This window comes from Hylobates moloch, unplaced genomic scaffold (assembly GCF_009828535.3).
Source record: "Hylobates moloch isolate HMO894 unplaced genomic scaffold, HMol_V3 SCAFFOLD_12, whole genome shotgun sequence".
Classification (NCBI taxonomy): Eukaryota; Metazoa; Chordata; class Mammalia; order Primates; family Hylobatidae; genus Hylobates; species Hylobates moloch.
Window position 1 is genome coordinate 40612181 of NW_026652287.1, and position 11399 is coordinate 40623579.

Below are 11399 nucleotides of genomic sequence, written 5' to 3' on the forward strand. Positions count from 1 at the left end.
CCAGCCTGGCCAACGTGGTGAAACTCATCTCTACTAAAAGTACAAAAATTAGTCGGGTGTGTGGCGGGTGCCTGTAATCCCAGCTACTTGGACGGCTGAGGCAGGAGAATCGCTTGAACCTGGGAGGTAGAGGTTGCAGTGAGCCGAGCCTGCGCCGTTGCACTCCAGCCTGGGCAACAAGAGTGAAATTCCATCTCAAAAAAAAAAGAAGGAAAGAAATTACAGATAGAGAATACACTACCTAGAAGACAAAAGAGGGTCATGATGGCGTGTGGCTGATGGAGGGAGGGAGGGAGGGAGAAAGAGGCTTTTCTAAGGACAGTGAGCTGAGACTTGACAAATGAGATGGGGCCAGACATGAAAGAGAAACCAGGGGTGCTGCACAGGAGGCTGGTGGTGGTTTCGAAGCACTGAGGAGGAAAGTGATCAAGGGGAGAGGTGGTGGGGGTGGGGGGATAAGTCACATAGGGGCTAGGGGCTGTCTACAGGCATTTGAGCTTATTTAGATCGTTATAGGGGAGGAAGGATTCCACCAATAAGGAGGCAACAAGAGGTCTAGGCAAGATATGGGGGTTGACAGCTGGTCTAGGCTGGTAGTGGAGAAGCTGGGAAGCAACAGATGGGTCAAAAGTAGCTTTTCTTTTCTTGTCTTGTCTTTGTCTTTTATTTTCTTTTTAAGCAGGGCCTCGCTCTGTAGCCCAGGCTGGAGTGCAGTGGCACGATCTCGGCTCACTGCAACCTCTGCCTCCCGGGTTCAAGTGATTCTCCTGCCTCAGCCTCCCAAGTAGCTGGGATTACAGGTGTATGCCACCACGCCTGGATAATTGTTTTGTATTTTTAGTAGAGCGGTGTTTCTCCATGTTGGCTAGGCTAAAAATAGCTTTATTTCTGCCTTGTTTTATGTTCAGGTCCCCCATTAGACAGAGGAACCAAGGCCAGAATGGGGCAGGGGCACTGGCCAATTGATCTCCCAAGCACAGTGAATCTGAATGGTTGTAGAGTTGTGTAATGGATCCCACTGAGGTGATCAGGGCCCAAAGTGGAGGGTGGATGGCCATGTTTTAACAAAAGAGGGGATAGTAGTTGAGGCTGAGGGTCCAGGACCAGAGCCATGGCTTTCAGTATGGTAGAGTCAAGACTTTGGGCAGCTGGGGACTGCAGTCTGCGAGCAGAGGAGCAGAAATTTCAGATAAGGAGGAAGAGGAAGAAGAGGAGGAGGAGGGTTCATCTCTCCAGACACAGGTTCGAACCACAAATCTCATCCATTGGGTTCTCAGCAGGCTCTGGGCTGGGTGTGCCCCCACACTCAGAACTCACCAACCCAGCCAGCAACCTGGCAACTGTGGCAGTCTTGCCCGTGTGTGCTGAGGTCCCCATGGTGGCCTTCACGCTGGAGCTGCAGCACGCCCTGCAGGCCATCGGTCAGTGGGGTGAGGGTCATGGGTGGGGGCTGGCAGTGGGTGGGACATTAGTGAGTGAGAGATGTTCGGGTAGGTCATTTGAAGGGTGGAGGGGAACAGGGCCACAGGGGCGGGGTAATGGATATTCTTTTCTGAGTTAGGCCCCAGCCCTGTGGACCATGGTTCCCAGCCTCCCTTCCCTACCTACCCCTAGGTCCGACGCTACTCCTTAACAGTGACATCATCCGGGCACGCCTGGGGGCCTCCGCACTGGACAGGTGTGTGTTGCAGAAGGGAGTGGGGAGGGTGGTGGGTGGGCTTGGAGCCTCAAATTCTTTCAGACCTGCGTTCAAGTTCTCGGCTTCCAACCACGGAGCATGCGTCCTACCCATAGGTCAATGGGGAGATTCGCAGTGGTGTGAATCTGCCCACCGGGGCACGGACTTCCATGGTGGGGGTTTGGGTGTCTAAGTTCCTCCCAGCAACGGAGCTATGTAGTCTCGGGGAGCACACTGATCCCAGGCCAACCCCAGGATGACGCTGCCCCCATCCCACCCTAGCATCCAAGAGTTCCGGCTGTCAGGGTGGCTGGCCCAGCAGGAGGATGCACACCGTATCGTACTCTACCAGACGGACACCTCGCTGACACCCTGGACCGTGCGCTGCCTGCGACAGGCCGACTGCATCCTCATCGTGGGCCTGGGGGACCAGGAGCCCACCCTCGGCCAGGTTGGAAGGCCGTGCTCCCTGATCTCACCCACCTCGGGCCCCGTCCCTTGCTGTCCCGTGCCTGCACCAGGCCACGTGCAGCCTCGCCGTGGGGGTAGGCGATCAGGGACTCAGGTGTGGCCAGGTGGTGGTGGGGCGGCTGGTGACCTCCACCGGCCGTCTTCCGCAGCTGGAGCAGATGTTGGAGAACACGGCTGTGCGCGCCCTTAAGCAGCTCGTCCTGCTCCACCGAGAGGAGGGCGCGGGCCCCACGCGCACTGTGGAGTGGCTCAACATGCGCAGCTGGTGCTCGGGGCACCTGCACCTGCGCTGTCCGCGCCGCCTCTTCTCGCGCCGCAGCCCTGCCAAACTGGTGAGGAGCGCGCGGGCCCCCACCTTCCAGGGGCGTGGCTAATGGGCGTGGCTTGGGAGATTGGGGCGGGGTCTGGGAGAGCTGCGGACAAGCTCGAAGGTCAGGGTGCCCCTGGGGGATCCGCCGGACCCCGCCCTCATGCTCCTGGGTCGCGGCTATCTCCCCCATCCCAGCATGAGCTCTACGAGAAGGTTTTCTCCAGGCGCGCGGACCGGCACAGCGACTTCTCCCGCTTGGCGAGGGTGCTCACAGGGAACACCATTGCCCTTGTGCTGGGCGGGGGCGGGGCCAGGTGAGGGGCGGGGCTTGCTCCTGGGGGGCGGGGCCTGGGTGTCCGAGGGTGGAGCTTCCTGGGAGACACGGGGGGGTGGGGCTTGCTTCTGGGGGCGGGGTCTGGGTGTCCGAAGGTGGACTTCCTCCCCGGGAGAGACCCCGTGGGTAGGGGCGGGTCCTTTGTTCCTTAGCAGTGGGGGAGGTGGGAGGAGGTAGGAGCAGGGGAGTTCCTGCAGGTGGGGCCTAGCGGGTCACTGGGGCCCATTTTCCCGGCAGGGGCTGCTCGCACATCGGAGTACTAAAGGCATTAGAGGAGGCGGGGGTCCCCGTGGACCTGGTGGGCGGCACGTCCATTGGCTCTTTCATCGGAGCGCTGTACGCGGAGGAGCGCAGCGCCAGCCGCACGAAGCAGCGGGCCCGGGAGTGGGCCAAGGTGTGTGTTGCGAGGAGGGGTTGCAGCACCCCAGGAGTGCCATAAAACCCGTGGCTCCACCCTAACCTGATCCCATGGGGGAACCTCCAGGGTCAGGGTGACCCTTCCTGATTGAATCTGTGAACCCCAGCTGTCCGGACTTTTATAGATATGCTTCTAGGACTCTGGGTAACCACTTTGGGACCTCCTGTCTACTGACCCTAACCCATAACCCCCAACAAGAGCACCCAGGGCCTTTGGTGACCACCTTGTGAATGGCCTTGGGTGACCACATCATCCCTAAGTGCTCCTTTTTTTTTTTTTTTTTTTTTGAGACTGAGTCTTGCTCTGTCGCCTAGGCTGGAGTGCAGTGGTGCAATCTCGGCTCACTGCAACCTCCACCTCCCAGGTTCAAATGATTTATCCGCCTTAGCCTCCTGAGTAGCTGGGATTACAGGCACGCCCCACCAGCCCAGAAAATTGTTTTGTATTTTAGTAGAGATGGGGTTTCACCATGTCGGCTAGGCTGCTTTTGAACTCCTGGCCTCAAGTGATCTGCCCGCCTTAGCCTCCAAAGTGCTGGGATTACCAGCGTGAGCCGCTGCACCTGGCCCCTAAGTGCTGCTTGCTCACCTCCTATTGGTGAACCTTATCTGTGACCCCAGGTAACTCCTATTTGACCCTGTCTGGCCCCCTTGTCCCTAGAGCATGACTTCGGTGCTGGAACCTGTGTTGGACCTCACGTACCCAGTCACCTCCATGTTCACTGGGTCTGCCTTTAACCGCAGCATCCACCGGGTCTTCCAAGATAAGCAGATTGAGGTAGGCCCACCTCATCCCCTGCCCTGCCTACCCCTCCCCAGAGGAGCCCCCTGCTCCTCCCCCACCTCGATCCCTGTCCCCGCAGGACCTGTGGCTGCCTTACTTCAACGTGACCACAGATATCACCGCCTCAGCCATGCGAGTCCACAAAGATGGTGGGTGTCCCCGCCCAGCCCGCAGCAACCGCTGATGCCACGTGGGGTTGGGGGGATGCTTCCGGGAGGGCCGCTGAGCGTCTGGGACGTTGTTAACACGAGTGACCGTCCACCCTGGCCCGATCGCCGACCACTAACCGCCACCCACTAATGCCCTGGAGGCCCCAGGTACGTCCGTCCTCCGGGGAGGGGAGCAGGGAGACTCGTCGGACGCCTTACCCCCCTCACGCCATCCCCACAGGCTGTGTGTGGCGTTACGTCCGGGCCAGCGCCTCCTACTGCCCCTACCTGCCCCCACTGTGCGACCCCAAGGATGGGCACCTGCTGGTGGATGGGTGCTACGTTAACAACGTCCCAGGTCAGCGAGCCTGCGGGGCTGGCCGGGCCTCCGGCGTGTCTGAGCGTGTCTGTGCGTGTTTGTGTCTGTGTGTCCCACCGCGCAGGCTCCCTGTGGCGGTATGTGCGCGCCAGCATGACGCTGTCGGGCTACCTGCCCCCGCTGTGCGACCCCAAGGACGGGCACCTACTCATGGATGGCGGCTACATCAACAATCTGCCAGGCAAGTGGCTGCCCGCACCACCCGCACACGGAAGCACCTCCCGCACCACACGCATGCACACGCATGGGCACACACAGACAGGCTCAATGAGGGAACACATGCCCAAGCTGCCCATGCAGGGGTGCAGACACACATGTGCACACGTGGTCACGTGCACAAGATGATACATGAATGTGCCTGTGGACAGCGACATGTGCAGTTGAAATCTACATTCTGGCCGGGCGCGGTGGCTCAGCCTGGAATCCCAGCACTTTGGGAGGCCTGAGGTGGGCGGATCACCTGAGGTCAGGAGTTTGAGACCCGCCTGGCCAACATGGTGAAACCCTGTCTCTGCTAAAAATACAAAAAAATTAACCAGGCTGGTGGGGTGTGCCTGTAATCCCAGCTACTTAAGAGGCTGAGGCGGATAAATCACTTGAACCTGGGAGGTGGAGGTTGCAGTGAGCTGAGATCGTGCTACTGCACTCCAGCCTGGGTGACAGAGAAAGACTCAGTCTCAAAAAAAAGAAGGAAATCTACATCTACCTGCTGGTGTGCTGTGTTAAGCACAAGTGGATGTACACACAAGAGGGACAGGTGCACACATCCACATGCACATCAGGGGACATGCAGGTGGAATGCAACACTCATATATGTGCACACCAGCTATATACGCACATGCTTTCTCTCAGGAGCAGGTAGGGCTCACACACACGTGTACACACAGGCACGTGCACAGATGAACACGTGTGTCAATGAAATGGGGCATTTGCCAACGCATGCCAGTCTGTCCCATTTGTCCTGCACATTCCCTCAAACATGCAGGGATGTGCACACACGTAGATAGGATGTGGCACCTCTGACCGAGTTAAGCCATGCCTACCACCCTTATGGGTGCAGGTGAGAGGCGGGCAGGTACACAACTTAAAATTTCACACCCCAGAAGTGTGCATATACGAATAGACATGTACACTAGCTGCACACATGCTCACAATCTTGTAGGCCAGGGGTGGGCAAACTATGGCCCACAGGCTGAATCCTGCCCTCTGTTTGATTGTATAAATAAAGCTTTATTGAGCCGGGCACAGTGGCTCACGCCTGTAATCCCAGCACTTTGGGAGGCTGAGGTGGGTGGATCACTTGAGGTCAGGAGTTCAAGGCCAGCCTGGCCAACATGGTCAAACCTGGTTTCTACTAAAAATACAAAAATTAGCCGGGCATGGTGGTGTATGCCTCTAATCCCAGCTACTCGGGAGGCTGAGGCAAGAGGGTTGCTTGAACCTGGGAGGTGGAGGTTGCACTGAGCCCGGACCGCACCATTGCACTCCAGCCTGGGTGACAGAGTGAGACTCTGTCTCAAAAAATAAAACAAAACCTCCCAACACCTGACACCCCTCCTTAACTTCAGTTGCATCATTTCCACGTCTGTGCATGACAGCATGATGTTTGCATGTGTGGGTGGTTTTTTTTTTTTTTTTTGCATGATCATTTGCATGATGGCGTCTGTGGGACTGGGTTGAACATCTCTGCCCCGGGCCCCCAAGGGGAGCAGCCTGCTGACCCCACCCCGGCCCCACAGCGGACATCGCCCGCAGCATGGGTGCCAAAACGGTCATCGCCATCGACGTGGGGAGCCAGGACGAGACAGACCTCAGCACCTACGGGGACAGCCTGTCCGGCTGGTGGCTGCTGTGGAAGCGGCTGAATCCCTGGGCGGACAAGGTAAAGGTTCCAGACATGGCCGAAATCCAGTCCCGCCTGGCCTATGTGTCCTGCGTGCGGCAGCTAGAGGTTGTCAAGTCCAGCTCCTACTGCGAGTACCTGCGCCCGCCCATCGACTGCTTCAAGACCATGGACTTCGGGAAGTTCGACCAGATCTATGTGAGTGGGCAGGAGTGGCGTGGTGCCTGCATAGGTGGTCCAGCTAAGCTTTGCTACTTAAAGCCCAGAGTGGTATGAGGGGGAGGAATCCAGGAATCCCATCTGGAATCTCTGGAAAACAGATCAGTGATCAATTGGTGATGTCTGCAGGGGATGTAGTAGGGGTGTGGCTGTGCATGTGCTGTGTAAGAACTTTCTCCTTATAGGCCAGCTGTACCCCCGGAAGCACTGTATAGTGATTTCTAGTGCCATTTCTGCATTGGTGGGAATGAGAATAGTGATGAAGTAGAAATGGTTGCCACAGTTCCAGGAGAGGGAGGTAGCAGTGTGTGTGTTATGTGCCACTGACCCTGAAAAATGTGCCATAGCCCAAGCCAATTGAAATTGATCGGGGGCCAGGCATGGCGGCTCATGCCTGTAATCCCAGCACCTTGGGAAGCTGAGGTGAGAGGATTGCTTGAAACCAGGAGTTCAAGACCAGCCTGGGCAACATCGCAAAACCCCATCTCTACAAAGATTAAAAATTAAAATTAGCTGGATATGGTTGTGCATGCCTGTCACCCCAGCTACTCGGAGGGCTGAGGTGGGAGGATTGCTTGAGCCCAGGATTTTGAAGCTGCAGTGAGCTATGATTGCGTCAGTGCACTCCAGCCTGGGTGACACAGCAGAACTCTGTCTCTAAGAAAAAGAAAGGGCCAGGCATGGTGGCTCATGCATTTAATCCCAGCATTTTGGGAGGCCAAGGTGGGCAGATCACTTGAAGTCAGGAGTTCAAGACCAGCCTGGTCAACATGGTGAAACCTCATCTCTACTAAATATACAAAAATTAGCCGGGTGTGGTGGCGCATGCCTACAGTCCCAGCTACTTGAGAGGCTGCAGCAGGAGAAATTGCTTAACCTGGGAGGCAGTGGTTGCAGTGAGCCAAGATTGTGCCGTTGCACTCCAGCCCGGGTGACAGAGTGAGACTCTGTCTCAAAAAATAATATTAATTTAAAAAAAGATAAAAATAATAATTTTTTTTTTTAAAAAGAAAGAAAGAAATTGATCAGTAGCTGCAGCCCAGAAGCCCTGAGTCTGAGAAGAGATGTGTGATGTCCCTTGTGGGCTCACTGGGATAGCATGCCATGAGAAATTCAAGATGTTTCCTGTGGGCTTGGGAGATGGCGACATCCACAGATGTACTGCCTGTTTGCAGACTTCAAAATAAGCTCACACATCACCACCTTATGTTATTTGCTACCCAGCACCCTGCATGGGGCTGTGTGGGAAAGAACATGGAGAGATTGATTGGTAATGTCTGTCAAGGGCAGGACGGGATGTGTAGGCGAGTGTGCTATGTGCAGCTGACTCTGAAATAGGTTTAGTCTCAAATGCAGCTCCCCCAGAGCATCAGGCTTTTGAGGGGCCAGAGAATGGGCAGACAGAGCGGGGACAAGCAAAGCAGGGTTGCAGACACGGACCCAGCCCCTCACTTCCCACAGGATGTGGGCTACCAGTACGGGAAGGCGGTGTTTGGAGGCTGGAGCCGTGGCAATGTCATTGAGAAAATGCTCACAGACCGGCGGTCTACAGACCTTAATGAGAGCCGCCGTGCAGACGTAAGCCTGTGATGCCCCTGGGGCCACTCTGACTCCACTGATTCCAGAACCCAAGCCCCCTTAAAGTCTCCCCCAAATCTCAGATCACCCCACATATCCCTGGGTTTTGCTGAGCTCTCAGACCTCTGCTGACTTCAGAGAGTTCCCACCCTAGGATCTCCTCTGAGCCCCCAAGGCACCACTGGGCCCCCCAGGGGCCCCAAGACTGTGGGCCCCCCCAAGAGCCTCACCAGTGTCACCCCACAGGTGCTTGCCTTCCCAAGCTCTGGCTTCACCGACTTGGCAGAGATTGTGTCCCGGATTGAGCCCCCCACGAGCTATGTCTCTGATGGCTGTGCTGACGGTGAGGGGCCCAGGAGACCCCCAAGAGGGAGGGGAGTGGCTGGAGATGGCAGGCCAGCCCCGATCCCCTCACCCGTGCCCTGCTTCCTGATTCCAGGAGAAGAGTCAGATTGTCTGACAGAGTATGAGGAGGACGCCGGACCCGACTGCTCGAGGGACGAAGGGGGGTCCCCCGAGGGCGCAAGCCCCAGCACTGCCTCCGAGATGGTGAGAGTGGGTGGCCCAGGGTCCCCTCACACCCCCCAGAGGGTCATGAGTAGTGTCAGGCGGGGGAGCAGGGGGGCGTATTTGAGATCCTGTGTGTGCTGGGTGCTGGCTGACATGTGCACAGTGACGCATCAGTGTCCCGTGCTGGGTGACGTGTGTGTGACCTATCCTTGCAGGAGGAGGAGAAGTCGATTCTCCGGCAACGACGCTGTCTCCCCCAGGAGCCGCCCGGCTCAGCCACAGATGCCTGAGGACCTCGACAGGGGTCACCCCCTTCCCCCCACCCCTGACTGGGCTGGGGGTGGCCCCGTGGGAGTAGCTCACTCCCCCTCCTGCTGCTATGCCTGTGACCCCCGGGGCCCACACACTGGACTGACCTGCCCTGAGCGGGGATGCAGTGTTGCACTGATCACTTGACCAGTCCCCTCCCCCAATAAACTCACCTCTTGGAAATGGACTCCTGTCGTCTTCGGGTTGGGGACCCACCTTCTGTGCTCAGGATGGCTGGGGCTGGGGTCTGACACCACCTGGTGCTTGCACCCCACAGGGAGTGCCTTTCTAGAATCCACATGGAGCCCCACTAGGTGCTTGTCCCCACTCTGCCCCTTCTCTGGCTCCTCAGAAGCCAGTGCTGACTCCAGACCACAGGGCCAAACATTCCATGCCACCCTCCCGGGCTCACAGGTGCTCTTGGGGGCCCGATGTGGCACCCCTCTATTTATTTATTTTTCTCTCTCTCTTTTTTTTTTTTTTGAGACAGAGTCTCACTCTGTCACCCAGGCTGGAGTGCAGTGGCATGATCTCTGCTCACTGCAACCTCCACCTCCCAGGTTCAAGCGATTCTCCTGCCTCAGCCTCCTGAGTAGCTGGGATTACAGGCCCTCGCCACCACACCCAGCTAGATTTTGTGGGGTTTTTTTGTTTTGTTTTGTTTTTTGTTTTAATTTTTGAGACAGTGTCTCTCTCTCCACCTAGGCTGGAGTGTAGTGATGCGATCTCAGCTTATTGCAGCCTCCAGCTCCTGGATTCAAGCGATTCTCATGCCTCAGCCTTCCAAGTAGCTGGGGCCACAGGTGAGCACCACCATGCCTGGCTAATTTTTGTATTTTTTGTAGAGATGAGGTTTCACCATGTTGGCCAGGCTGGTCTAAAACTCCTGACCTCAAGCCATCCACCTGTTTCAGCCTTCTAAAGTGCTGGGAATACAAGCATGTGCCACCACATCTGGCCTTAATTTTTGTATTTTTAGTAGAGACGGGATGCCCAGGCTGGTCTTGAACTCCTGAGCTGAAGTGATCTGCCCACCTTGGCCTCCCAAAGTGCTAGGATTACAGGCGTGAGTCTCCTTGACCGGTCAGAATGGTTTTCTTTTTTATGACAATAACATTCCATTGTGTGGATGGACCACGTTGTGTTTATGGGTTCATCTGTTGGACACTTGAGTTGCTTCCACTTTTTGGCTATGGTGACTCATGCTGCTGTGAACACAGGTGTACAACTATCTGGATCCCTGCTTTTGATTTCCTTGGCTAGATGCCTGGGAGTGGAATTGTTGGGTTATATGGAGATTCTGCGTTGCATTGAGGAAACGCCAAACTTTTCCATAGCGGCTGCACCGTTTTACATTCCCACTGACTGTCAGTGCCTCGAGCTGTCAGCACCATGGACAGGTATGGTGCTGTCCGAGGTGCTACTGACGCCCCCTCTGTGTCTTTCCCTCCAAGCTCCCCCGATATCCCTGTGCCCTCCAGATCTCTGGGTTTTGATGGTGGAAGGGGACATTTAGGGGACAGTTCAGTCCATAGTTTGGCACCTACTGGTGTCTGCATCTTAACTGGCTCCCCTTCCATCCTGGCTCACGAGGCTCCAGTTGTACCAACCTTCATTCTATTCCCCAAGTTCCCCATAGATTCCTGGCTCAATACACAGAATTGGGCTTTTTACTCCCTGTGTAGCTGATTAAGCCTGTCCTCAATTGTCACCTCTTCAGACTGTGTACAGTAACTTCCCTGTTCCCGTTGGCCCCTGTCTCCTTGCCTTTAAAGCACTTCATTAGTCACAGTTGCTTCACTTGTTTTTATTGTTTTAGTTGTTTATTATTATTATTATTATTGTTATTATTATTATTATTACTACTTTGAGACAAGATCCCACTCTGTCACCCAGGCTGGAGTGCGGTGATGCGATCACGGCTTACTGCAGCTTTGACCTCCGTAGCTCAAGTGATCCTCCCACCTCAACCTCCTGAGTAGCTGGGACTACAGGCGTGAGTCACCACACCCAGGTAGTTTTGTTTTGATTTGTTTTATTTTTTGTAGAGATGGGGGTCTCACCATGTTGTCCAGGCTGGTCTCAAACTTCTGGGCTCAAGCGATCTGCCTGTCTTGGCCTCCCAAAGTGATGGGATTACAGGTATAAAGTGTTTTTTGTTTTTCTTTTTTTTTTTTTTTTGAGACAGAGTTTCACTCTGTTGTCCAGGCTGGAGTGCAGTGGTGCCTCTGCCTCCCAGGTTCAAGCTATTCTCCTGCCTCAGCCTCCCAAGTAGCTGGGATTACAGACACCCGTCACCACACCTGGCTAATTTTTGTATTTTTAATAGAGATGGGGTTTCACCATGTTGGCCAGGCTGGTCTCTAACTGTTGACCTCAGGTGATCTGCCTGCCTCAGCCTCCCAAAGTGCTGGGATT

General features: G+C 55.6%; 1 protein-coding gene and 1 long non-coding RNA gene across 9 annotated transcripts in view; both read left to right on the top strand.

Moving 5' to 3' along the window:
* The window catches only part of PNPLA6 (patatin like phospholipase domain containing 6), a 27670-nt gene extending 18502 nt beyond the window's left edge, over positions 1–9168 (top strand). For 6 of the 8 annotated variants that reach the window (XM_032169468.2, XM_058425166.1, XM_032169467.2 and 3 more), the window contains 14 exons: positions 1278–1421; positions 1615–1678; positions 1961–2129; positions 2299–2481; positions 2655–2773; positions 3031–3187; positions 3872–3988; positions 4074–4143; positions 4587–4703; positions 6262–6563; positions 8046–8162; positions 8409–8505; positions 8602–8711; positions 8888–9168. In XM_032169468.2, the coding sequence (XP_032025359.1) occupies positions 1278–1421; positions 1615–1678; positions 1961–2129; positions 2299–2481; positions 2655–2773; positions 3031–3187; positions 3872–3988; positions 4074–4143; positions 4587–4703; positions 6262–6563; positions 8046–8162; positions 8409–8505; positions 8602–8711; positions 8888–8962 (1841 nt within the window). In that variant the 3' untranslated portion in view covers positions 8963–9168. The remainder of the gene's footprint in view (positions 1–1277; positions 1422–1614; positions 1679–1960; positions 2130–2298; positions 2482–2654; positions 2774–3030; positions 3188–3871; positions 3989–4073; positions 4144–4586; positions 4704–6261; positions 6564–8045; positions 8163–8408; positions 8506–8601; positions 8712–8887) is intronic. The other 2 variants (XM_032169469.2, XM_032169465.2) reach the window with 1 other exon arrangement.
* Positions 9169–9502: 334 nt separating this feature from the next.
* LOC116478354 (uncharacterized) lies at positions 9503–11151 on the top strand. The gene is made up of 3 exons (XR_004250759.2): positions 9503–9784; positions 10245–10381; positions 10878–11151. It is a non-coding gene; the product is annotated as an uncharacterized LOC116478354 (long non-coding RNA).
* The last annotated feature ends 248 nt before the right edge of the window (positions 11152–11399 follow it).